General features: G+C 56.3%; 1 protein-coding gene across 4 annotated transcripts in view; it reads left to right on the top strand.

Moving 5' to 3' along the window:
* TJP3 (tight junction protein 3) overlaps positions 1-21,777 on the top strand; it is a 42,023-nt gene that overhangs the window by 12,348 nt on the left and 7,898 nt on the right. The window contains exons 1-14 of one of the 4 annotated variants that reach the window (XM_039466191.2): positions 839-1,014; positions 7,322-7,378; positions 7,500-7,609; positions 8,699-8,801; positions 9,026-9,377; positions 12,752-12,855; positions 14,784-14,943; positions 15,857-15,965; positions 17,039-17,097; positions 17,341-17,407; positions 17,628-17,784; positions 20,258-20,366; positions 20,605-20,842; positions 21,490-21,701. In XM_039466191.2, the coding sequence (XP_039322125.2) occupies positions 997-1,014; positions 7,322-7,378; positions 7,500-7,609; positions 8,699-8,801; positions 9,026-9,377; positions 12,752-12,855; positions 14,784-14,943; positions 15,857-15,965; positions 17,039-17,097; positions 17,341-17,407; positions 17,628-17,784; positions 20,258-20,366; positions 20,605-20,842; positions 21,490-21,701 (1,855 nt within the window). In that variant the 5' untranslated portion in view covers positions 839-996. Of the gene's footprint in view, positions 1-838; positions 1,015-5,979; positions 7,379-7,499; positions 7,610-8,698; positions 8,802-9,025; positions 9,378-12,751; positions 12,856-14,783; positions 14,959-15,856; positions 15,966-17,038; positions 17,098-17,340; positions 17,408-17,627; positions 17,785-20,257; positions 20,367-20,604; positions 20,843-21,489; positions 21,702-21,777 lie in introns of those variants that run through there. The other 3 variants (XM_039466190.2, XM_039466192.2, XM_074384799.1) reach the window with 3 other exon arrangements.

Below are 21,777 nucleotides of genomic sequence, written 5' to 3'. Positions count from 1 at the left end.
TTCTTTCTTTTTTTTTTTTTTTTGAGATAGGGTCTTGCTCTGTTGCCCAGGCTGGAGTGCAGTGTGGGATCTCGGCTCACCGCAACCTCCGCTCCCAGGTTCAAGCGATTCTCCTGCCTCAGCCTCCCGAGTAGCTGGGACTACAGGCACCCACCACCACACCTGGCTAATTTTTGTATTTTTAGTAGAGACCGGGTTTCACCATGTTGGTCAGGCTGGTTTCGAACTCCTGACCTCAGGTGATCCGCCCGCCTCGGCCTCCCAAAGTGCTGGGATGACAGGTATGAGCCACCGCGCCTGACCCCGCCCTGCCTCTTTCTTTCCTGGGTGCTGGGTGTGAAGACAGAGCCCAGAGGCCGGGATGGCAGGAAAAAGGCATGTGGCCGCTGTTGCGCCTTCAGAAAGTCCATGCCCCTGGCCTCTGGGGCCCCAGTTTCCCCTCTGTGGAACCGGACAAACCTCTAGCAGATAAGGTGACCCAGGGACCAACCCTATGCTGCGGAGGTCTCTGGCCCTCGACAAGCTTCTGATCCGAGAGGCCTTCCAGACGCACCTCAAAATATGCCCATTTCGCGGACGGAAACAGCTTCCAACTAGCAGGCTCCATTCCGAGTGCGGGGCTGACCCCTGCCGGGTCTTGCTGGCAGCCTTGTCTGGTCGGGCTCCGGCCGCGGCCGCCGGCGCCCGCTCGGCTGCGGGAAAACCCGGCCTGGAGATTCCGCCCCAGGGCCTGGCTCCTGCGATGGGAGGGGGAGGGAGAGAAAACCCGCGGGGTTCAGGGGGCGTGTCCGGGCAGGGGCGGGGCCGGCCTGGGACCTGGAGGAGGAAGAGGGGCGGGTGCAGCCGGGAGCTGCGGAGCTGGCAGGAGGAGGGCGACAACCGAGCCCTCGGCCCGCCGTGACCCTCCCAGCCTCCTCCCCCAGCCCGGGGTGGGGGCCGATTGACTGTTTCCAGGCCCCCCTCGGGTAGGGGGGTTGGAGAGCTCCCGGGTGGACCATGGCGGTGAGATTCCAGGCGAGTAAACCTTCCGAGGGCGGCAGGGGGAGGGGATCGCTCTGGGGTTGGGGAAAGTAGGTTTGGGAGTCGAACTCAGGACCCCAGAACATCTGCTACCTACGTAACAGGCAGGGAAACTGAGTCCCAGAGGGATGCGGTGGCTAGCTGGAGATGGGTCCCGGGCCCCCATCCCTGCCTCCAAAGACCATCTCTCCTGGAGCCTCCTCTGCCCCAGGACCCGCCTCCTTTAATCCCGCAGAGCTGGGTTCAAGTCCCGGATTTTCTGTCCACTATGCTATGTGTAACGTGGGGCCAGCGAGTGAAGCCCTTTCCTTCCCTCATCCGAAAGATGGGTGCTCAGCATTTTAAACAGAGAGAAAACTGTGTTTTCAGAGATTGGGGCATCGTAGGTGGGCAGAAGAGTTCATGCCCCGTTGCCCGGGGTGTGCAGCCAGCTAAGCTTGGACGCCCACAGCGGCACAGTGGCCAGGGACTTCATTTGTGGGCTGGGTGGCTTTGGTGAACACTCACCTCTTGCAAAGCTGCAGGAAGAAGCACCAGCATTTATTGGGTGCCTACTGTGTACAGAGCCGTTAACAGGCATTACCAGGCGGAGGTGGCTGTGGTGTGCCAGCGGGTGGGCGACCCTTGTCTCCGGAGGGATTTCACCATCCAGGCATGGAGCCTGGACCGCCTCCTTCACACCCACCAGCGAGGGTAGACTGAGGCTGCAGAGGCGTGTGGCCAGACCCCTACTCCCCCCGAAGCTCCAGGACCCAGCACTCCTGCTTCCCTCCGACTTCTTCCTGGCCTCTAGGCACAGCTCCCAGAATCCCTGCCCCAACTGGCGTATTTGTTCGCTGAAACCTCCCCCTCTGCCATTGTTCCTGGAGGTGGGGTGGGGAGGGGGAGAGGGGATGGCCGCCTGGGAGCCCCGTGCCCCGGGGCTGGGGGCGGTGTGACTTGGGACCAGCCCTTCCCCTCCGGGCGGGTCTCTTGTTTGCTGTTTGTGTCCAGCGCTGGGCGGGGGCCGGGGACAGACTCAAGCCCCGCCCTGTCAGAGCTCACCTGCACCGCAGCAGGGCTGGGAATTCGCACACACCTGCTGAGTCGCTGGCCGGAGTGTGGTATTTTTTTTTTTTTTTTTTTTTTTTGAGACGGAGTTTCACTCTTGTTGCCCAGGCTGGAGTGCAATGGCGCGATCTCGGCTCACCGCAACCTCCGCCTCCTGGGTTCAGGCAATTCTCCTGCCTCAGCCTCCTGAGTAGCTGGGATCACAGGCACGCGCCACCATGCCCAGCTAATTTTTTGTATTTTTAGTAGAGACGGGGTTTCACCATGTTGACCAGGATGGTCTCGATCTCTTGACCTCGTGATCCACCCGCCTCGGCCTCCCAAAGTGCTGGGATTACAGGCTTGAGCCACCGCGCCTGGCTCGGAGTGTGTTTTATTCCACCATTCACTCATTCTGAAACCTCTTCCTTAAGGGAGCGTGGTCCTTTGGGGGCCCGGGGGCCCATCCCTGCCCATCGGGAGCCCTCAGACTGAGGGGGAAGGCGTAGGGTGGACAAATGCACTCTGACATCCCACAGCCCAATCGTCACAGTTGGGCCAGAGCGAAGGATGTGAGATATGCGTATCGAGGAGGAGACTGGGGCTGTGAAGGATCAATAGGAGTTTGTCCGGGAGTCACGCACCACCATCACTCAAGGCCTTGAAAGAAGGCTTATGGCTGATCACCTCGGCCTTAAGTAGCTAGAGAGAGAGAGACATGCCTCCTTTCACAGCCTAAGAGGAAAGACCAGAAACTTACCAACCTTACCGACTGACGGTTACAGAGAATAAAGATGGGTTTAGACGCCTGGAATGAAAGATAATAAAACGAGGCCCAGCGCGGTGCCTCATGCCTGTAATTCCAGCACTTTGGGAGGCCGAGGTGGGCGGATCACTTGGGCTCAGGAGTTCCAGACCAGCCAGGCCAACAGGGCGAAACCCTGTGTCTACTAAAAGTACCAAAAAAAATTAGCTGGGCGTGGTGGCGCATGCCTGTAATCCCAGCTACTCGGGAGACTGAGGCAGGAGAATCCCTTGAACCCGGGAGGTTGCAGTGGGCCTAGATCATGCCACTGCACTCCAGCCTGGGCGACAGAGCGAGACTCTGCCTCAAAAAAAAAAAAAAAATTATAATAATGATAACATAGGCAGGAGTGATAGGGGACCAGAGAAGATTGGTTAGCTGGGTGGTCAGGGAGGACTTCCTGAGGAGGTGGCATTTGAGCCTAGAGCTCAGTGACAGGGGCCGGCCAGGCAGGAATCCCGTGAAACGTGTCCCAGATCTGGAGGACAGACGAGGGAAAGGTTTGGAGGTGAACTAAGATGAGGCAGGCTGTGCGGTTCCATTCATCTCTCAGGCACCGAGGAGCTCTGGAGGGTTTACACAAAGCTTCTGGTTTCCACGGAGACGGCCCCGCACAAGCTGGGACAAGCCTGGACCACCTGCACTCCCTCGCTTCTCTCCCCGGGGCCCTGGTTCCCTGGGGACCGCCTCTTAACGTCAGGAAGTACACATTCCTTGGGGCCATTTAAAAAATTTTTTGAGACAGAATCTTGCTCCATCGCCCAGGCTGGAGTGCAGTGGCATGATCACAATTCACTGCGGCCTCCACCTCCTGGACTCAAGCGATCCTCCCGCCTCAGCCTCCCGAGGAGCTGGGACCACAGGTGCATGCCACCATGCCCTGCTAATTTACACATATATATATTTTGAGACGGAGTCTTGCTCTGTTGCCCAGGCTGGAGTGCAATGGCGCGATCTCGGCTCACCGCAATCTCCGCCTCCCCGATTCAAGCAATTCTCCTGCCTCAGCCTCCCGAGTAGCTGGGATTACAGGCACGCGCCACCACGCCCAGCTAATTATTGTTATTTTAGTAGAGACGAGGTTTCACCATGTTGGCCAGGATGGTCTCGATCTCTTATCCTTGTGATCCCCCTGCCTTGGCCTCCCAAAGTGCTGGGATGACAGGCGTGAGTCCCCGTGCCTGGACCCTCTCGGCTGGTTTTTGTATTTTTAGTGGAGACGGAGTTTTACCATGTTGGTCAGGCTGGTCTCAAACTCCTGACATCTCGATCCACCCTCCTCGACCTCCCAAAGTGCTGGGATTACAGGTGTGAGCCACCGGGCCCAGCCCTGGGCCAATTTAAGGACACAAAGTATAACATCAAAGCAGGTTTTTAAAAAAAAAAAGCTATTTTGAAAAATAAGCTCAGAAGAAAAAGAATAAATAATCAGAAAGCCACTGTGGCCTGATGGTTAACAGCAAGAGTGAGGCTGGGCAAGGTGGCTGACGCCTGTAATCCCGGCACTTTTCGAGGCTGAGGTGGGTGGATCACTTGAGGTCAGGAGTTCTAGACCAGCCTGGCCAGCATGGTGAAACCCTATCTTTACTAAAAATTCAAAATTAGCTGGACTTCGTGGCGCATGCCTGTAATCCCAGCTACTTGGAAGGCTGAGGCAGGAGAATCTCTTGAACCCGGGAGGTGGAGGTTGCAGTGAGCCATTGCCCTCTAGTCTGGGCAACGGCAGCAAAAAACTCCATTAAAAAAAAAAAAAAGCCTAGTGTGGTGGCTCACGCCTGTAATCCCAGCACTTTTTAAGGCTGAGGTGGGTGGATCATGAGGTCAAGAGACCGAGACCATCCTGGCAACATAGTAAAACCCCATCTCTACTAAAATACAAAAAAAAATTAGCTGGGCATGGTGGCGGGCACCTGAAGTCCCATCTACTACAGAGGCTGAAGCAGGAGAATCGCTTGAACCCGGGAGACAGAGGCTGCAGTGAGCCAAGATCATGCCACTGTACTCCAGCCTGGCGAAAGAGCGAGACTCTGTCTCGAAAAAAAAAAAAAAAAATTACCCAAAGGAAAAAGTCATTATTTGGCCGCCGCCTTCTCAAGGCCTCTTCAGCTTTTCATCCATTGAATCCATCCCCTTCTCCCAAACCAACACCCCTGGAAGACAGGGCAGTGGCCATTTCACAGATGGGGAGACTGAGGCCGGGAGAGGCCCCACCATGGCTAACAGGGTGGGCAGACGTGGGTTTGAGTCGGGTCCTGAGCGCTGCCCTGGCTCCCTGGGAACCGCCTGCCGTGTGCTCTGTCTCTCTCCCCTCCACCCCGCTTCCCACTCCGGGAGAATCAGGGACGCTGCCTTTCCTGGAGAGTCTGGAGCTTACAAGAAAAGGCTGGAGTGCACCAGTGGGCGGTGCCCGGGCCTGGGGAGTCACACACCCAACCCCGCAGCAGGGGAGGGGGAGGAGTCACTTCTACAAACCCCCTCCCCCTCCCCCCATCTGCCCCCTGCCTGGGGAGCGGGACCTGGTCTGTCCTGGCAGGGGGAAGGGAGGGTGGAGGTGTGGCCAGGTGACCTTGTACCTCAGCCTGGCGTAGTCTGGTATTCTCATCTATGCCACAGACGTGAAAATAACAGAATCGCCTGGGCACGGTGGCTCAGGCCACCGCTGGAGTGCAGTGGTGCAATGTTGGCTCACTGCAACCTCCACCTCCCGGGTTCAAGCGATTCTCCTGCCTCAGCCTCTCGAGTAGCTGGGATTACAGGTCCTTGCCACCACACCTGGCTAATTTTTTTTTTTTTTTTTTTTTTTTTTTTTTTGAGACGGAGTTTCGCTCTTGTTACCCAGGCTGGAGTGCAATGGCTCGATCTCGGCTCACCGCAACCTCTGCCTCCTGGGTTCAGGCAATTCTCCTGCCTCAGCCTCCTGAGTAGCTGGGATCACAGGCACGCGCCACCATGCCCAGCTAATTTTTTGTATTTTTAGTAGAGACGGGGTTTCACCATGTTGACCAGGATGGTCTCGATCTCTCGACCTCGTGATCCACCCGCCTCGGCCTCCCAAAGTGCTGGGATTACAGGCTTGAGCCACCGCGCCCGGCTAATTTTTGTATTTTTAGTAGAGACGGGGTTTCACCATGTTGACCGGGCTGGTCTCGAACTCCTGACCTCAGGTGGTCCTTCCACCTCAGCCTCCCAAAGTGCTGGGATTACAGGCGTGAGCCGCTGCGCCCGGCCAGGCTGCAAGTTCTGTGAAGGAAAATAGACCAGGGAGAGAGGGATGAGGTGGTTGTCAGCTGTGGTCAGGAGGGGGTTACAGTTCTCATTTATTTATTTATTTTTCGAGATGGGGTTTCACCATGTTGGTCAGACTGGTCTCGACCTCCTGACCTCAGGTGATCCACCCGCCTCGGCCTCCCAAAGTGCTGGGATTATAGGCGTGAGCCACTGTGCCCGGCCAAAGGGAGTTACAGTGCTAAACCGGATGGTCAGTGGGGACTGCATCAAGGAGGTGACATTTGAGTTAAGTCCTTGAAGGAAGGTGGGGGATGTGGGGAAGGCGCTGCGTGCGGAGGGTGAGGCTGGTGCCAAGGCCCTGGGGCAGGACTGTGCCTGGCACATGGGTATTGGAGGGACAGCAAGGAGCCGCGGTGGCGGGAGCAGAGTGAGCTTCCTCTACCCGGCGGGCCTGGCTCGATCCTCTCCAGGGAACTGAGCCAGACCTTCCAGAGCGAGAGGGACCAGGAAGTTGCTTCCTGTGTGCACCCGGTACTGTTCAGGTCACCTAAACTAGGGTCTCTCCCGCCTGGCACTGCTGACATCCACGGCCGGGTTGTCCCCTGGGTTGGGGCTGTCCTGGGCACTGCAGGGTGCTGAGCAGCACCCACCTCCATATCAGGAGCGCCCCCAAGTCTCAACAACCACACATGTCCCCAGATATCGCCCAGTGCCCTCAGGGGGAAGCAGAATTACCTATTTTAATGACTTAGACCCATTTTGCAGATGAAAAACTGAGTCTGGGCCGGGTGTGTGGCTCACGCCTTTAATCCCAATGCTTTGAGAGGCTGAGGTGGGTGGATCACTTGAGGCCAGGGGTTCAAGACCAGTCTGGGCAACATGGTGAAACCCCATCTCTACTAAAAGTACATATTAGCCGGGTATGGTGGTGGGCACCTGTAATCCCAGCTACTCGGGAGGCTGAGGCAGGAGAATCGCTTGCACCTGGATTTTGCAGTGAGCTGAGATCGTGCCACTGCACTCCAGCCTGCAAGACAGAGCCAGACTCCGTCTCAAAAAACGCAATGAAAAACAAGCAAAAAACCCTGAGGCCTGAGAGAGGTAGTAGCTTGTCCACAGCCTCCAACCACAGGCCTGGCAGGCCTGGACTCCCACCCTGGGCTGGGGACTGGGGACTCCCCCTGTGCTTGGATGCACCTGTGTGGCCTCACGCCCGCCTTCCCCGTTCCCCTTGACCAGGTGGCTGACATGGAGGAGCTGACCATCTGGGAGCAGCACACGGCCACGCTGTCCAAGGTGAGGCGTCCCTGCCCTGCCTGGGTGCCGGGGGGCATGTTGGCTTAGGCCCAGCTCAACAGAGGGGAGCCCCTTATCCTGGGGGAAACAGCGGCTCTTCCCTCCCCTCGCCCTCTCTCAGGACCCCCGCCGGGGCTTCGGGATTGCCATCTCTGGAGGCCGAGACCGGCCCGGTGGATCGGTGGTCGTGTCTGACGTGGTACCCGGAGGGCCGGCAGAGGGCAGGCTACAGTGAGTATCCAGCAGCCGGGTTCCGGCAGGGGGAGGGCCTGTTCAGGGGAGAAATCAGGCCAGGTGCAGTGGCTCACGCCTGTAATCCCAGCACTTTGGAGGCCGAAGTGGGCGCATCACCTGAGGTCAGGAGTTCGAGACCAGCCTGGCCAACATGGAGAAACCCCGTCTCTACCAAAATTACAAAAAGTAGCCAGGTGTGGTGGCGCCTGCCTGTAGTCCCAGCTACTCGGGAGGTGGAGGCAGGAGCATTGCTTGAACCTGGGAGGTGGAGGTTGCAGTGAGCTGAGATCGCGCTACTGCACTCCAGCCTGGTTGATGGAGTGAGAATCTGTCTCAAAAAAAAAAAAAAAAGGAAAGAAAGAAAGAAAAAACCACCGTGAGCCAAATCGAGGGGACTGGAAGGTGCCTGGTGCCTTCCAGCTCTGTCAGCACAGGCCTTGGAGCTGGTGGTAGGACAATATGGGAGACTTGGCTCTCACATCCCTGTGACTTCCTGGCCCGTCACAGAAGATCTTAGGGTCATAGTGGCCCCAGGGCCTTTCTGGAACAAAGTCCTGGAAACCTTTTTTTTTTTTGGCAGGAGGGAAGGAGACCCAGTGTCTTGAGTCTTTGAAGGTTTGAAGCTTCTTGGAATTATGTTGATTAAATGGTTCTGGGCCCCAAGTGGCTGACAGGTGATATGGCTTGGCCCAACCCAGAATTAGGGACCACCAGGACCCTGTAGTCCTAGCTGTTAGGAAGGCTAAAGCAGGAGGATCACTTGAAAGCAGGAGGTGGAGGTTGCAGTGAGTTGAGATCATGCCATTGCACTCCAGCCTGGGCGACACCGAGACCCTGTCTCAAAAGAAAAAAAAAAGTAGCTTCCTACATTTCTATGATTATAGTATGTTCTACAATTGGCCCATTTTACAGATAAGAAAACAGAGGCCCGGAAGGATGAATATCTTTGTGAGCCTAGGGACGCCAATAAATTAGACGCAGGCCTCGTAGACCTGGAGGTGCCGCGGACACCCCTTCCCCAGGAGGGCTTGGTATGACGGTCTTCCCTGCAAAGCCTCCTCCGTAAGACCCTCCCTCCTCTCTCAGGACAGGCGACCACATTGTCATGGTGAACGGGGTCTCCGTGGAGAATGTCACCTCCACCGTTGCCATTCAGATCCTCAAGACCTGCAGCAAGAGGGCCAGCATTGTGAGTGGGCGGGCCCTGGCACGGGCGGTGGCCGCCCCCGACTGCGTCCCGCCTCGTGGGGGTTGTCAGCTTCGGAGAGCAAGCCGCTGCCTTCTTATCTTGCAGTTTGGACACTGAGGCCCAGAGAAGGGACTGGTGTCCTCCAGGACCACACGGGGGCTGAGCAGAGAGCCTCCCCCAGCCCCTGTCTGCAGCTGACCCCCTCCTGTCCCCTCCTCTAACAGACAGTGAAACGTCCCCGGAGGATCCAGCTGCCCGCCACCAAGGCCAGCCCCTCCGGTCCACAGCGCCAGGACTCGGACGAGGATGATGGGCCCCGGCGGCTGGAGGACGTGGACCAGGGCCGGGGCTACGACGGCGACTCATCCAGTGGCTCTGGCCGATCCTGGGATGGGCGCTCCCGCCGGCCGAGGCCTGGTCGCCGGGGCCAGGCCGGCAGCCACAGGCGTAGGAGCCCGGGTGGTGGCTCTGAGGCCAACGGGCTGGCCTTGGTGTCTGGCTTTAAGCGGCTGCCGCGGCAGGACGTGCAGATGAAGCCCGTGAAGTCGGTGCTGGTGAAGAGGAGGGACAGCGAGGGTGAGCGGGGAGGTGGGGCACGGGGTGTCAGCACGGGGCACGGGGCTCCGTGGCCGGGTGGGGGGGCTCGATGTCTCTGCCTTCATCCCCGGGACCTGCTGCTTAGACCACCTCGCTTAGCAAGTGGGACTCAGCAGGTGGGATGGAGTGAAGGACCCTGAGCTGGGAGGGGATCCTGGATGATCTGGGGGAGTCAGTGCCACCACAGGGTCCTCATAAGAGGAGGCCCGGCCGAGTGTGGTGGCTCATGCCTGTGATCCCCGCATTTTGGGAGGCCAAGGTGCAGGCAGATCACTTGAGGTCAGAAGTTCGAGACCAGCCCGGCCAAGATGGTGAAACTCTGTCTCTACTAAAAATACAAAAATTAGCCAGGTGTGGTGGCGGGTGCCTGTAGTCCCAGCTACTCAGGAGGCTGAGGCAGGAGAATGCCTTGAACCCGGGAGGCGGAGGTTGCAGTGGGCCGAGATCTCGCCACTGCACGCCAGCCTGGGCGACAGAGGGAAGACTCTGTCTCAAAAAAAAAGAAGAGGTGGGCCAGGCTCAGTGACTCTTGCCTGTAATTCCAGTACTTTGGGAGGCCAAGGCGGGCAGATCACCTGAGGTCAGGAGTTCGAGACCAGCCCGGCCAAGATGGTGAAACCCCGTCTCTAAATAAATAAATAAATAAATAAAATTTAAAAAGAGGAGGCGGGAGGGTGAGAATCAGAGACTGGAAGAGGCCCTGCTGTGGCTGTGAAGCAGGAGGAAGGGCCCCCTAGCCAAGGAATGCAGGCGCCCCTGGATGCTGGGAAAAGCAGGAACTGGATTCCTGCCTGGAGCTTCCAGGAGCTCCCACGTGGAGAACCACAACATGACACATGTATATTATATTAATGCCGCAGACGTGGTGACAGTTTTTCCTAGCTGCCACAGTAAATTCAAACAGCACAACACAACAGAGTCCTGATATCAGAATTCCCATCATCTCATCAGCAACAGGCATGTGACTTCGGCCCTTTCTAGGCAGCTGTCTTTATTTATTTTTTTTTTTGAGATGGAGTCTTCCCCTGTCACCCGGGCTGGAGTGCAGTGGCGCAATCTCAGCTCACCACAACCTTCGCCTCCTGGGTTCAAGTGATTCTCCTGCTTCAGCCTCCCCAGTGGCTGGGATTACAGGTGCATGCCACAGTGCCCAGCTAATGTTTGTATTTTTAGTTGAGATGAGGTTTCACCGTGTTGGCCAGGCTGGTCTCAAACTCCTGACCTCAGGTGATCCATCTGCCTAGGCCTTCCAAAGGGCTGGGATTACAGGCGTGAGCCACTGCGCTGGGCTGGGGCAGCTTTCTGACTTCAGAATTCTTGTCGTGATATGACAAATGGCCCTGGGACACTCCTTCCTCACTCCCTCTACCATTTCTCCCAGTCGTATTATTGTTATTATTTTATTGATCATTATTATTTTGAGACGGAGTTTCGCTCCTGTTACCCAGGCTGGAGTGCAATGGCGCGATCTTGGCTCACCGCAACCTCCGCCTCCTGGGTTCAGGCAATTCTCCTGCCTCAGCCTCCTGAGTAGCTGGGATTACAGGCACGCACCACCATGCCCAGCTAATTTTTTGTATTTTTAGTAGAGACGGGGTTTCACCATGTTGGCCTGGCTGGTCTCGATCTCCTTACCTCAGGTGATCCACTAGCCTCAGCCTCCCACCGTGCTGGGAATACAGGCGTGACCTACCACGCCCAGCTATTTTTTTTTTTTTTTTTTGAGACGGAGTTTCGCTCTTGTTACCCAGGCTGGAGTGCAATGGCGCGATCTCGGCTCACCGCAACCTCCGCCTCCTGGGTTCAGGCAATTCTCCTGCCTCAGCCTCCTGAGTAGCTGGGATTACAGGCACGCGCCACCATGCCCAGCTAATTTTTGTATTTTTAGTAGAGACGGGGTTTCACCATGTTGACCAGGATGGTCTCGATCTCTTGACCTCGTGATCCACCCGCCTCGGCCTCCCAAAGTGCTGGGATTACAGGCGTGAGCCACCGCGCCCGGCCTATTATTATTATTTTAAGATGAAGTCTCTGTCGCCGGGCTGGAGGCAGTGGCATGATCTCGGCCAACTGCAACCTCTGCCTCCTGGGTTCAAGCTCCCAGTGCTGGGATTACAAGTGTGAACCACCAGGCCACCTGGGATGTGACTCTTTTTTTTTTTTGAGACAGAGTCTCGCTCTGTCACCAGGCGCCAGGCTGCAGTGCAGTGGCGCCATCTCGGCTCACTGAAATCTCTGCCTCCCGGGTTCAAGCAATTCTCCTGCCTCAGCCTCCTGAGTAGCTGGGACTACAGGCTCATGCCACCATGCCCAGCTAATTTTTGTATTTTTAGTAGAGACGGGGTTTCACCATGTTGACCAGGATGGTATCGATTTCTTGACCTCGTGATCCACCCGCCTCGGCCTCCCAAAGTGCTGGGATTACAGGCGTGAGCCACCGCGCCCGGCCTATTATTATTATTTTAAGATGAAGTCTCTGTCGCCGGGCTGGAGGCAGTGGCATGATCTCGGCCAACTGCAACCTCTGCCTCCTGGGTTCAAGCTCCCAGTGCTGGGATTACAAGTGTGAACCACCAGGCCACCTGGGATGTGACTCTTTTTTTTTTTTGAGACAGAGTCTCGCTCTGTCACCAGGCGCCAGGCTGCAGTGCAGTGGCGCCATCTTGGCTCACTGAAATCTCTGCCTCCCGGGTTCAAGCAATTCTCCTGCCTCAGCCTCCTGAGTAGCTGGGACTACAGGCTCATGCCACCATGCCCAGCTAATTTTTGTATTTTTAGTAGAGACGGGGTTTCACCACGTTGGCCAGGATGGTCTTGATCTCTTGACCTTGTGATCTGCCCACCTCGGCCTCCCAAAGTGCTGGGATTACAGGCATGAGCCACCGAGCCCGGCTGTGACCCTTGATCATAAAATACAACTGGGGCCAGTCGTAGTGGCTCACACCAGCACTTTGGGGAGTCAAGGCAGGCAGATCACCAGAGGTCAGGAGTTTGGTCAGCCTGGCCAACATGGTGAAACCCTTTCTCTACTGAAAATACAAAAATTAGTCAGGGGTGGTGGAGGGAGCCTATAATCTCAGCAACTCGGGAGGCTGAGGCAGGAGAATGGCTTGAACCCAAGAGGCGGGGGTTGCAGTGAGCCGAGATCGCGCCATTGCACTCCAGCCCAGCCCACAGGCATGAGACTCCTCAAAGAAAACACTATCCGATCTCAGGTGCCATGGGCGACATCACCGTTCTCATTATGATGCCGTCAAGGTGTTAGGAAGGGAGGGCTGGCAACCAGACTCTGTCCTTACAGCAGGAGAACGTTCCCAGAGTCCTGCCTCAGTTTCCCTCCTCCCCCCTTACAGAGTTTGGCGTGAAGCTGGGCAGTCAGATTTTCATCAAGCACATTACAGATACGGGCCTGGCTGCGAAGAACCGAGGGCTGCAGGAAGGAGACCTCATTCTACAGGTGAGGCCAGGCTTCTGGTCCTGCGGGCAGGGAGACTGAGGCAGGGTGGGGGCAGGGTGGGGGCGGGCAGTGCCAAGGAGTCATACAGCAAGATCAGCAGAGCTGGGCCCCAAACCCTTTCCCTTCAGTGTCATTGCTTGTATCTGAAAGGTTGCAGACAGCTGGGTATAAACCCCCCTTTCTCTCCAGCTACTGCTAATCCACCCACAGATGTCAGTTTCTAGTATCCCCATGGGGTTGTCTGTTTCTAGTACCCTCAAGCTTTGATGTGCATCAGAGACATGTGGGCAGTTGACTCCTGGACCCACCCTAGGTGGCTGGATGCGAATGACCCAGTCACCAGGTTTATGGGAGCTGCCCTGCCCTGAAGGCTGGTTTCTGTCTGGATTCGTCCCCCGAAAGTCTGTTTCTGGTGACCTCCCGGCTGATTACTTCTAGTGTCTCCAAAAAGTTTTTTTATCTTTTTTCTTTTTTTTTTTGAGGCAGAGTCTTCTCCCTCTGTCGCCCAGCTGCAGTGCAGTGGCGCAATCTTGGCTCACTGCAACCTCTGCTTCCGGGGTTCAAATGATTCTCTCTACAAAAAAGAAAATTAGCTGGGTATGGTGCCAGCACCTGTGGTCCCAGCTACTTGGAGGCAGAGGTGGGAGGAACATCTGAGCCTCGGAAGTTAAGGCTGCACAGAGCTTGAGCTGTGATGGTGCCACTGTACTCCAGCCTGGGGACACAGCGAGACCCGGTCTCCAAAAAAAAAAAAAAGGCGGCTGATGCCTGTAATCCCAGTACTTTAGGAGGCTGATCGCTTCAGGCCAGCAACACAGCGAGATGCCCGTGTCTATTAAAAGACAAAATAAAACAAAACAAAAGGAAATAACCACACCAACGAACAAACTAGAAGAAACTGACAATCCCCAGGGTTACTGGGAAAAAAACGCTCCTGAGGGAAAGGGTCAGAAGTGGGTTCTTGGTGCCACTGCAGATGACATTAAATTCTTTCTAGGAATTGTATGTTCTAGTCAACCTGTAGATGACTTGGTTTTTTTTGTTTGTTTGGTATTGAGTGTCGCTCTGTCGCCCAGGCTGGAGTGCAGTGGTGAGATCTCGGCTCACTGCAACCTCTGCCTCCCGGGTTCAAGCGATTCTCCTGACTCAGCCTCCCGAGGAGCTGGGATGACAGATGCCTGCAATGACATCGGCTAATTTTGTATTTTTAGTAGAGACGGGGTTTCTTCTATCTTGGTCAGGCTGGTCTTGAACTCCTGACCTCAGGTGATCCACCCATCTCAGCCTCCCAAAGTGCTGGGATTACAGGCGTGAGCCACCGCACCTGGCCCTAGATGTCTGTATCGAATATCTACCGGAGATTGCGTATTTCTAGTATCTTTAAGTATCTGACACTCCCTCTCCTCCAATTAGAGCTGTTTAGAACCACCCTCACGTGTTCCTAGTATTCTGAGAAATTTCCACTTTTGGTCAGAAAGGAGATTCAACCTGTTTCTCATTTGCCCCAGCGTCTCCAACCCCTCTTAGAACATTTTCTGTTTCTAGAATTCTGTGGTCGGTTCTTTTTGTGGTCTCCACTCACAGCAGGAATCCACTTCTAACATTTTCCTTAGGGAGTGTCATTTTTTTTTCTTTCTTTTTTTTTTTTAAAAGACGGGGTTTCACCATGTTGGTCAGGCTGGTCTTGAACTCCCGACCTCAGGCGAGACAGAGTCTCCCTCTGTCACCCGCCTTGGTGACAGATACACCCGCCTTGGCCTCCAAAGTGCTTGGATTACAGGCGTGAGCCACCATGCCCAGCCGGGAGTGTCGGTTTTTAGCAACCCCTGGGGGAATTGTCTGTTTCTAGTTCCCCCCACCAAGCTGTTTCTACTGTCACCCATCTCTCATTAACTCACGTTCTCTCTTCCGTTCCTGGTCCCTTTTAGATCAATGGGGTGTCCAGCCAGAACCTGTCACTGAGTGATACCCGGCGGCTGATTGAGCAGTCGGAAGGGACGCTGACCCTGCTGGTGCTGAGGGATCACGGGCAGTTCCTGGTGAACATCCCGCCTGCCGTCAGTGACAGCGAAAGCTCCCTATTGGAGGGTCAGGACCCAGGGGGTAGGGCCTGGGAGGGGTTCAGTGGAGGGCGGGGAAGGTAGGAAGCCCCAGGCAGGGTCAAGGAGGAATCAATGAACCTGGTCCCTAAAGGTTCAGAGTGACTGGAACTTGCCAAAGGACACACAGCAAGTGAGGAGTTCAGAAGCTGGGCGTGGTGGCTCAAGCCTGTAATCCCAGAACTTTGGGAGGCTGAGGCGGACAGATCATGAGGTCAGGAGAGCAAGACCATCCTGGCTAACGTGGTGAAACCCTGTCTCTACTAAAAATATAAAAAATTAGTGGGACATGGTGACGGGTGCTTGTAGTCCCAGCTACTCAGGAGGCTGAGGCAGAAGAATCGCTTGAACCCGGGAGGCGGAGGTTGTAGTGAGCCGAGATCGCGCTATGGCACTCCAGCCTGGGTGACAGAGCAAGACTCAGTTTCAAAAAAAAAGTCGGGTGTGGTGGCTCGTGCCTGTAATCCCAGCACTTTGGGAGCCCAAGGCTGGTGGATCTCCTGAGGTCAGGAGTTCAAGACCAGCCTGGCCAACATGGTGAAACCCCGTCTCTACTAAAAATACAAAAATTAGCCGGGCTGGTGGCACACGCCTGTAATCCCGTCTACTCGGGAGGCTGACGCAGGAGAATCACGGGAACCCGCAGGCGGAGGTTGCAGTGAGCCGAGATCGCACCACTGCACTCCAGCCTGGATGACAGAGCGAGACTTCATCTCAAAAAAAAAGGAGTACAGGGACGTCATCTTGGCTCACGGCAATCTCCGCCTCCTGGGTTCAAGCGATTCTCGTGCCTCAGCCTCCTGAGGGCCCTTTGAGTGAGTGGACTTGATATGCCCCTCTGTAAAACGGTTCCAGTCCGGAAGGCATGGCCATGGCTGATGAGATGTCCTCTCCCCCCGCAGACATCTCGGACCTCACCTCGGAGCTGTCTCAGGCGCCACCATCCCACATCCCGCCACCACCCCGGCACGCTCAGCAGAGCCCCGAGGCCAGCCACACCGACTCTCCCGTGTAAGTATCCCCCGTTGGCCAGAAGAGTCGACGGGAGGGAGAGGGGAACGCGGGCAGGGCTTTCCAGCTAGGGGTAACCTTGAGGGTGCTGTCCTGTATTTCCAGCACATGCCTCAAAGTGCCCCAGCCTCTACCCATTACCCAGTTCCAAAGCCGTGTCCACATTTGTAGGTGCTGGCTAAGCAGCACCCCACTTCCTGGTATCAAACAGTGCCTTAGGCCGGGCACAGTGGCTCATGCCTGTACTCTTCGGGAGGCCGAGGCAGGCGGATCACCTGAGGTCAGAAGTTCAAGACCAGCCTGGCCAACACGGTGAAACCCCGTTTCTACTAAAGATATGAAAATTAACCGGGAGTGGTGGTGGACACCTGTAATCCTAGCTACTTGGGAGGCTGAGGCAGGAGAATCGCTTGAACCCAGGAGGCGGAAGTTGCAGCGAGCTGAGATTGTGCCATTGCACTCCAGCCTGGGTGATCAGAGCAAAACTCTGTCTAAAAAAAAATTTTTTTTTCATCTATTGATTTGAGACCTGGTCATGTCAAACTGGCTGTCGTATTTTTGGTAGAGATGGGGTCCATATTGCCCAGCTATGTTGCCCCTCACGCTGGTCTTGAACTCCCGGGCTCAAGCATTTGGGCTGCCTCAGCCTCCCAAAGTGCTGGGATTACAGGCATCAGCCACCACGCCTGGCAGATACATTACAATTCTTTTTACTTTATTTTTGGAGACGGAGTCTCGCTCTGTCGCCCAGGCTGTAGTGCAATGGTGTGATCTTGGCTCACTGCAACCTCCATGTCCTGGGTTCAAGTGATTCTCCTGCCTCAGCCTCCTGAGTAGCTGGGACTACAGGCACCCGCCATCACACCCGTCTTAAGTTTTGTATTTTCGTAGAGACGGGGTTTCACCGTGTTGGCTAAGGTGGTCTTGAACTCCTGACCTCAGGTGATCTGCCCACCTTGGCCTCCCAAAGTGCTAGGATTACAGGCGTGAGCCACTGGTGCCTGGCCTAAAATTCTTTTTAAAATGGCCCCTTGACATCCACCCTGCCTCTCCCCCAATCTGCTCCCCACCAGGGAGAGCCCCCGGCTTCAGCGGGAAAGTTCAGTGGATTCCAGAACCATCTCGGAACCAGGTGAGCAATGGGCAGGGGGGTGGTGACTCTGAGTACCCCTCTCCCTGACATTTCTGATCCCCAACAGCAAGGCTGTGCCAGGCAGAGCTGGGGGAGGTTGGTATGAGCCTAAGAGGTGAGACATGGTTTCCTGAGAAGGATTTGAGGTGGGTGACAGTCCTTCCAGGGTGAGGGCGTAAAGCCAAGCTTTGGAGGCTGGACCGAGCCAGTGTGCTTGGGAAAGAGACCGGCTTTCCCTTTCAGAGTTGCCCAGGGAGAGCAGCTATGACATCTACAGAGTGCCCAGCAGCCAGAGCATGGAGGATCGTGGGTATGCTCCCCGGAAGAAAGCCCACCCGCGCGAAACTCCTACATCTCTGCCTCCCTCATGTGAAATCCTGCCTGCTTGCATTAGTTGTGTTGAATGGGACCATTAATTGGGGACTTTGGGAAAACTGAACCCTGGAGGGGGTGGGGGCTTTCCCAAGGACAATGCTGGGCCCTCCCCAGGCTGCCGCTCTGGTCCGACCCCACCTCCGCTCCCCCTGCAGGTACAGTCCAGACACGAGGGTGGTCCGCTTCGTCAAGGGCAAGAGCATCGGGCTGCGGCTGGCAGGGGGCAATGACGTGGGCATCTTTGTGTCCGGGGTGCAGGCGGGCAGCCCGGCCGACGGGCAGGGCATCCAGGAGGGAGATCAGATCCTGCAGGTGCGCCGGGGGTGGCCGGCCACACCCACCCATCATGAACGTGTGGTGTGCTAGGGTCTCCCGTCCACCCTGGGGACTGCAGAGACCCCAGATGGGTATTTAAACATTTCAATGGGCCAGGCGTGGTGGCTCCCGCCTATAATCGAAGCACTTTGGAGGCCAAGGTGGGCGGATCACCTGAGGTCGGGAGTTTCAAGACCAGCCTGGTTCAAAACCTGACCAACATGGTGAAACCCCGTCTTAAAAAAAAAAACAAAACAAAACAAAAAAAACTTTTAAAATAATGCCCCTAAGAACTAACTTATTTATTTATTTATATATTTATTTAAAGATGGGGTTTCACCATGTTGGTCAGGCTGGTCTTGAACTCCCGACCTCAGGTGATCCACCTGCCTCGGCCTCCCAAAGTGCTGGGATTACAAGTGTGAGCCACCACACCCATCCTGGGTTACAATCTTGTTTATGTCATATGACCCTGTCCGTGTGACGGCCTTGTCGTCAATGTCACCCTCTCCTTGTTACCTTGTCTGGGTCCTAATCCTCTTGTTCCAGACATGGCCTTGCTGACCGTGTCATGCCCGTCTCGTATGTCCTACCCGGGCGGTCATGTCACAGATCCTTCTCTCATGAGCTCCACGTCCGTTTACAGTAGTCATTTTATTTTATTTTATTTTATTTTTTTTTTGAGACGGAGTTTTGCTCTTGTTACCCAGGCTGGAGTGCAATGGCGCGATCTCGGCTCACCGCAACCTCCGCCTCCTGGGTTCAAGCAATTCTCCTGCCCCAGCCTCCTGAGTAGCTGGGATTACAGGCACGCACCACCATGCCCAGCTAATTTTTTTTGTATTTTTAGTAGAGACGGGGTTTCACCATGTTGACCAGGATGGTCTCGATCTCTCGACCTTGTGATCCACCCGCCTCGGCCTCCCAAAGTGCTGGGATTACAGGCTTGAGCCACCGCGCCCGGCCCAGTAGTCATTTTATTTATTTATTTATTTATTTATTTATTTATTTATTTATTTATTTATTTTAGACGGAGTTTTGCTCGTTACCCAGGCTGGAGTGCAATGGCGGGATCTCGGCTCACCGCAACCTCCGCCAACCGGGTTCAGGCAATTCTCCTGCCTCAGCCTCCTGAGTAGCTGGGATTACAGGCACGCACCACCATGCCCAGCTAATGTTTTGTATTTTTAGTAGAGACGGGGTTTCACCATGTTGACCAGGATGGTCTAGATCTCTCGACCTCGTGATCCGCCCGCCTCGGCCTCCCAAAGTGCTGGGATTACAGGCTTGAGCCACCGCGCCCGGCTTACAGTAGTCATTTTCTGTGCTGCCCCCACCCCGCGTCTGTGTTGCGACCTTGCCTGGGTCCTGCCTTCATGACAGCGTCATCACTGCCCCCAGGAGCCACAGCCCCTCAGCAGCCTCCATCTCTGTCCTTGCCTCATGTCCTCCCTGACCTGCCTCCCCTGTCCCTCCTGTAAGCTCAGCCGCCAAGTCTCACGCCCAGCTGCCTCTCATGACCTTGGCAGTGTCCTGACCTTGCAGTGCGAGGTGTGAATTCACGATGGAGTCACAGCTCCCCATTTTCCATGTCACAATCCCACTGGCTGGGTGACCACTCCATGCCAGACTGCCTGAAGTCAGGGTATTTTTTATTGTATTTCTACTCCGTTTGCTTGTGGGATTCTAAGCTTGATCCATGTCATGACCCTGAGAGCAGGTGGCTGTGTCTGTATATCGCTGTCCCTGTCCTGACCCCGAGAGCAGGCGGCTGTGTCTGTATATTGCTGTCTCTGTCCTGACTCTGAGAGCAGGCGGCTGTCCCTACATTGTCCCTGTCATGACCCTGATGGCAGGCATCTGTAACCCACCATGTCCCCGTGTATTGTGTCCCTGTCACAACCCTGTGACTATGTCTGAATTCTTTCGAGCATTTCACAAACTCTCCACCGAGCTCCATGCCATGACGTCTGTTCCCATGTTTTGACATCGACAACCCACCAAGACTTGCTTATCTGAGGCCAGCGCAGGGCCTGTGCCCCCGTTTCTAGGTCAAAACCCCTGTATCTTTATAATGCCACCAGCTGTGTCACATGTCACATAGCCACAGGGTGATGCCCCCATCAGAAAGCCCTCCTGGAACTGCCGGGGCCCGTGGCAGCAGCTCTGGAAGCAGCTGGGGCTGGGCTTTGCCCAGAGGAAGGTCTAGGCCAGGCATCCCCAAACTACGCGCGGGCCGCATGCGGCCCCCTGAGGCCATTTATCCGGCCCCCCCGCCACACTTCAGGAAGGGGCACCTCTTTCATTGGTGGTCAGTGAGAGGAGCACAGTATGTGGCGGCCCTCCCACGGTCTGAGGGACAGTGAACTGGCCCCCTGTGTAAAAAGTTTGGGGACGCCTGCTCTAGGCTCTCAGGCACAGCCAGGAGGTACCGGAGCCTTAGCCTACAGCTGTCCCTGCTTCCTGGCAGGTGAATGACGTGCCATTCCAGAACCTGACTCGGGAGGAGGCAGTGCAGTTCCTGCTGGCGCTGCCACCAGGCGAGGAGATGGAGCTGCTGACACAGCGGAAGCAGGACAGTGAGTGTGTGTGGAGGCGTGTGTGTGTGTCAGGGGAGGCCCTGGCTGTGTGGCCTGATGGTGAGCGCAGGGGTGTGGTCAAAGCTGCATCTCTGCACCCTCCTTCCCTCTCCTGGCCCCTGCAGAGAGAGGGCCCCAAGTGTCCCCAGGGCGGGGTCCCTCCCTCCAGGCCTACCCTGAGGGGAGGCTACGAGCAGGCTGCAGCCAGGCAGCTCACGTGGCCGCCTCCTCTCCCCAGTCTTCTGGAAAATGGTGCAGTCCCGCGTGGGCGACTCCTTCTACATCCGCACGCACTTTGAGCTGGAGCCCAGCCCGCCGTCCGGCCTGGGCTTCACCCGTGGCGACGTCTTCCACGTGCTGGACACGCTGTACCCGGGCCCCGGGCAGAACCACGCGCGAGGAGGCCACTGGCTGGCGGTGCGCATGGGTCGTGATCTGCGGGAGCAGGAGCGGGGCATCATTCCCAACCAGAGCAGGTGCGGACCGTGCGCCCCCACAGCGTGGCCTTCCCGCCCCAGCCTCGGCCTCCCCGTGAGACGTGGGCACGCTGGCCCTGCTGAGCAGCGATGCCGGCTCACTCTGAGGACGGTCACAAAGGCACGGGGCGGGACCCAGCTGAGGCTGGCATGAGCTTCCTGTTGCTGCTGCAACAGATGCCCAGAAACGAGCCAGGTGCGGCGGCTCACGCCTGTCATCCCAGCACTTTGGGAGGCTGAGGCGGGTGGATCACGAGGTCAGGAGATGGGAGACCATGCCAGCTAACACAGTGAAACCCCGTCTCTACTAAAAATACACAAAAAGTATCTGGGTACGGTGGCGGCCGCCTGTAATCCCAGCTACCCGGGAGGCTGAGGCAGGAGGACTGCTTGAACCCGGGAGGTGGAGGTTGCAGTGAGCCGAGATTGTGCCACTGCACTCCAGCCTGGGCGACAGAGCAAGACCTTGTCTCAATAAAGAAAGAAAGAAAGAAAGAAAGAAAGAAAGAAAGAATAATCCCATCTGCAAAGTCCCTTTTGCCATATGAGGTAGCCAGTCCACAGGTTCCCAGGGGGAGGACGAGGGCGTCTTTGGGGCCGTCGTGCTGCTGACCCCAGTGCCCAGTACTGTCCCCTCTTCTCCGCAGGGCGGAGCAGCTGGCCAGCCTGGAAGCTGCCCAGAGGGCCGTGGGAGCCGGGCCCGGTTCCTCCGCAGGCTCCAATGCTCGGGCCGAGTTCTGGCGGCTGCGGGGTCTCCGTCGAGGGGCCAAGAAGACCACTCAGCGGAGCCGTGAGGACCTCTCAGCCCTGACCCGACAGGGCCACTACCCGCCCTATGAACGAGTGGTACTTCGAGAAGGTGGGCCCAGGCGGGAGGGGGCCCTGGGAGGCTCCACGCAGAGGTGGTGGCACACCTGTTCACCAGCATCCAGCCT

Source organism: Saimiri boliviensis, chromosome 14 (assembly GCF_048565385.1).
Source record: "Saimiri boliviensis isolate mSaiBol1 chromosome 14, mSaiBol1.pri, whole genome shotgun sequence".
Taxonomy (NCBI): Eukaryota; Metazoa; Chordata; class Mammalia; order Primates; family Cebidae; genus Saimiri; species Saimiri boliviensis.
This window is presented reverse-complemented; position numbering and strand designations above follow the sequence as displayed.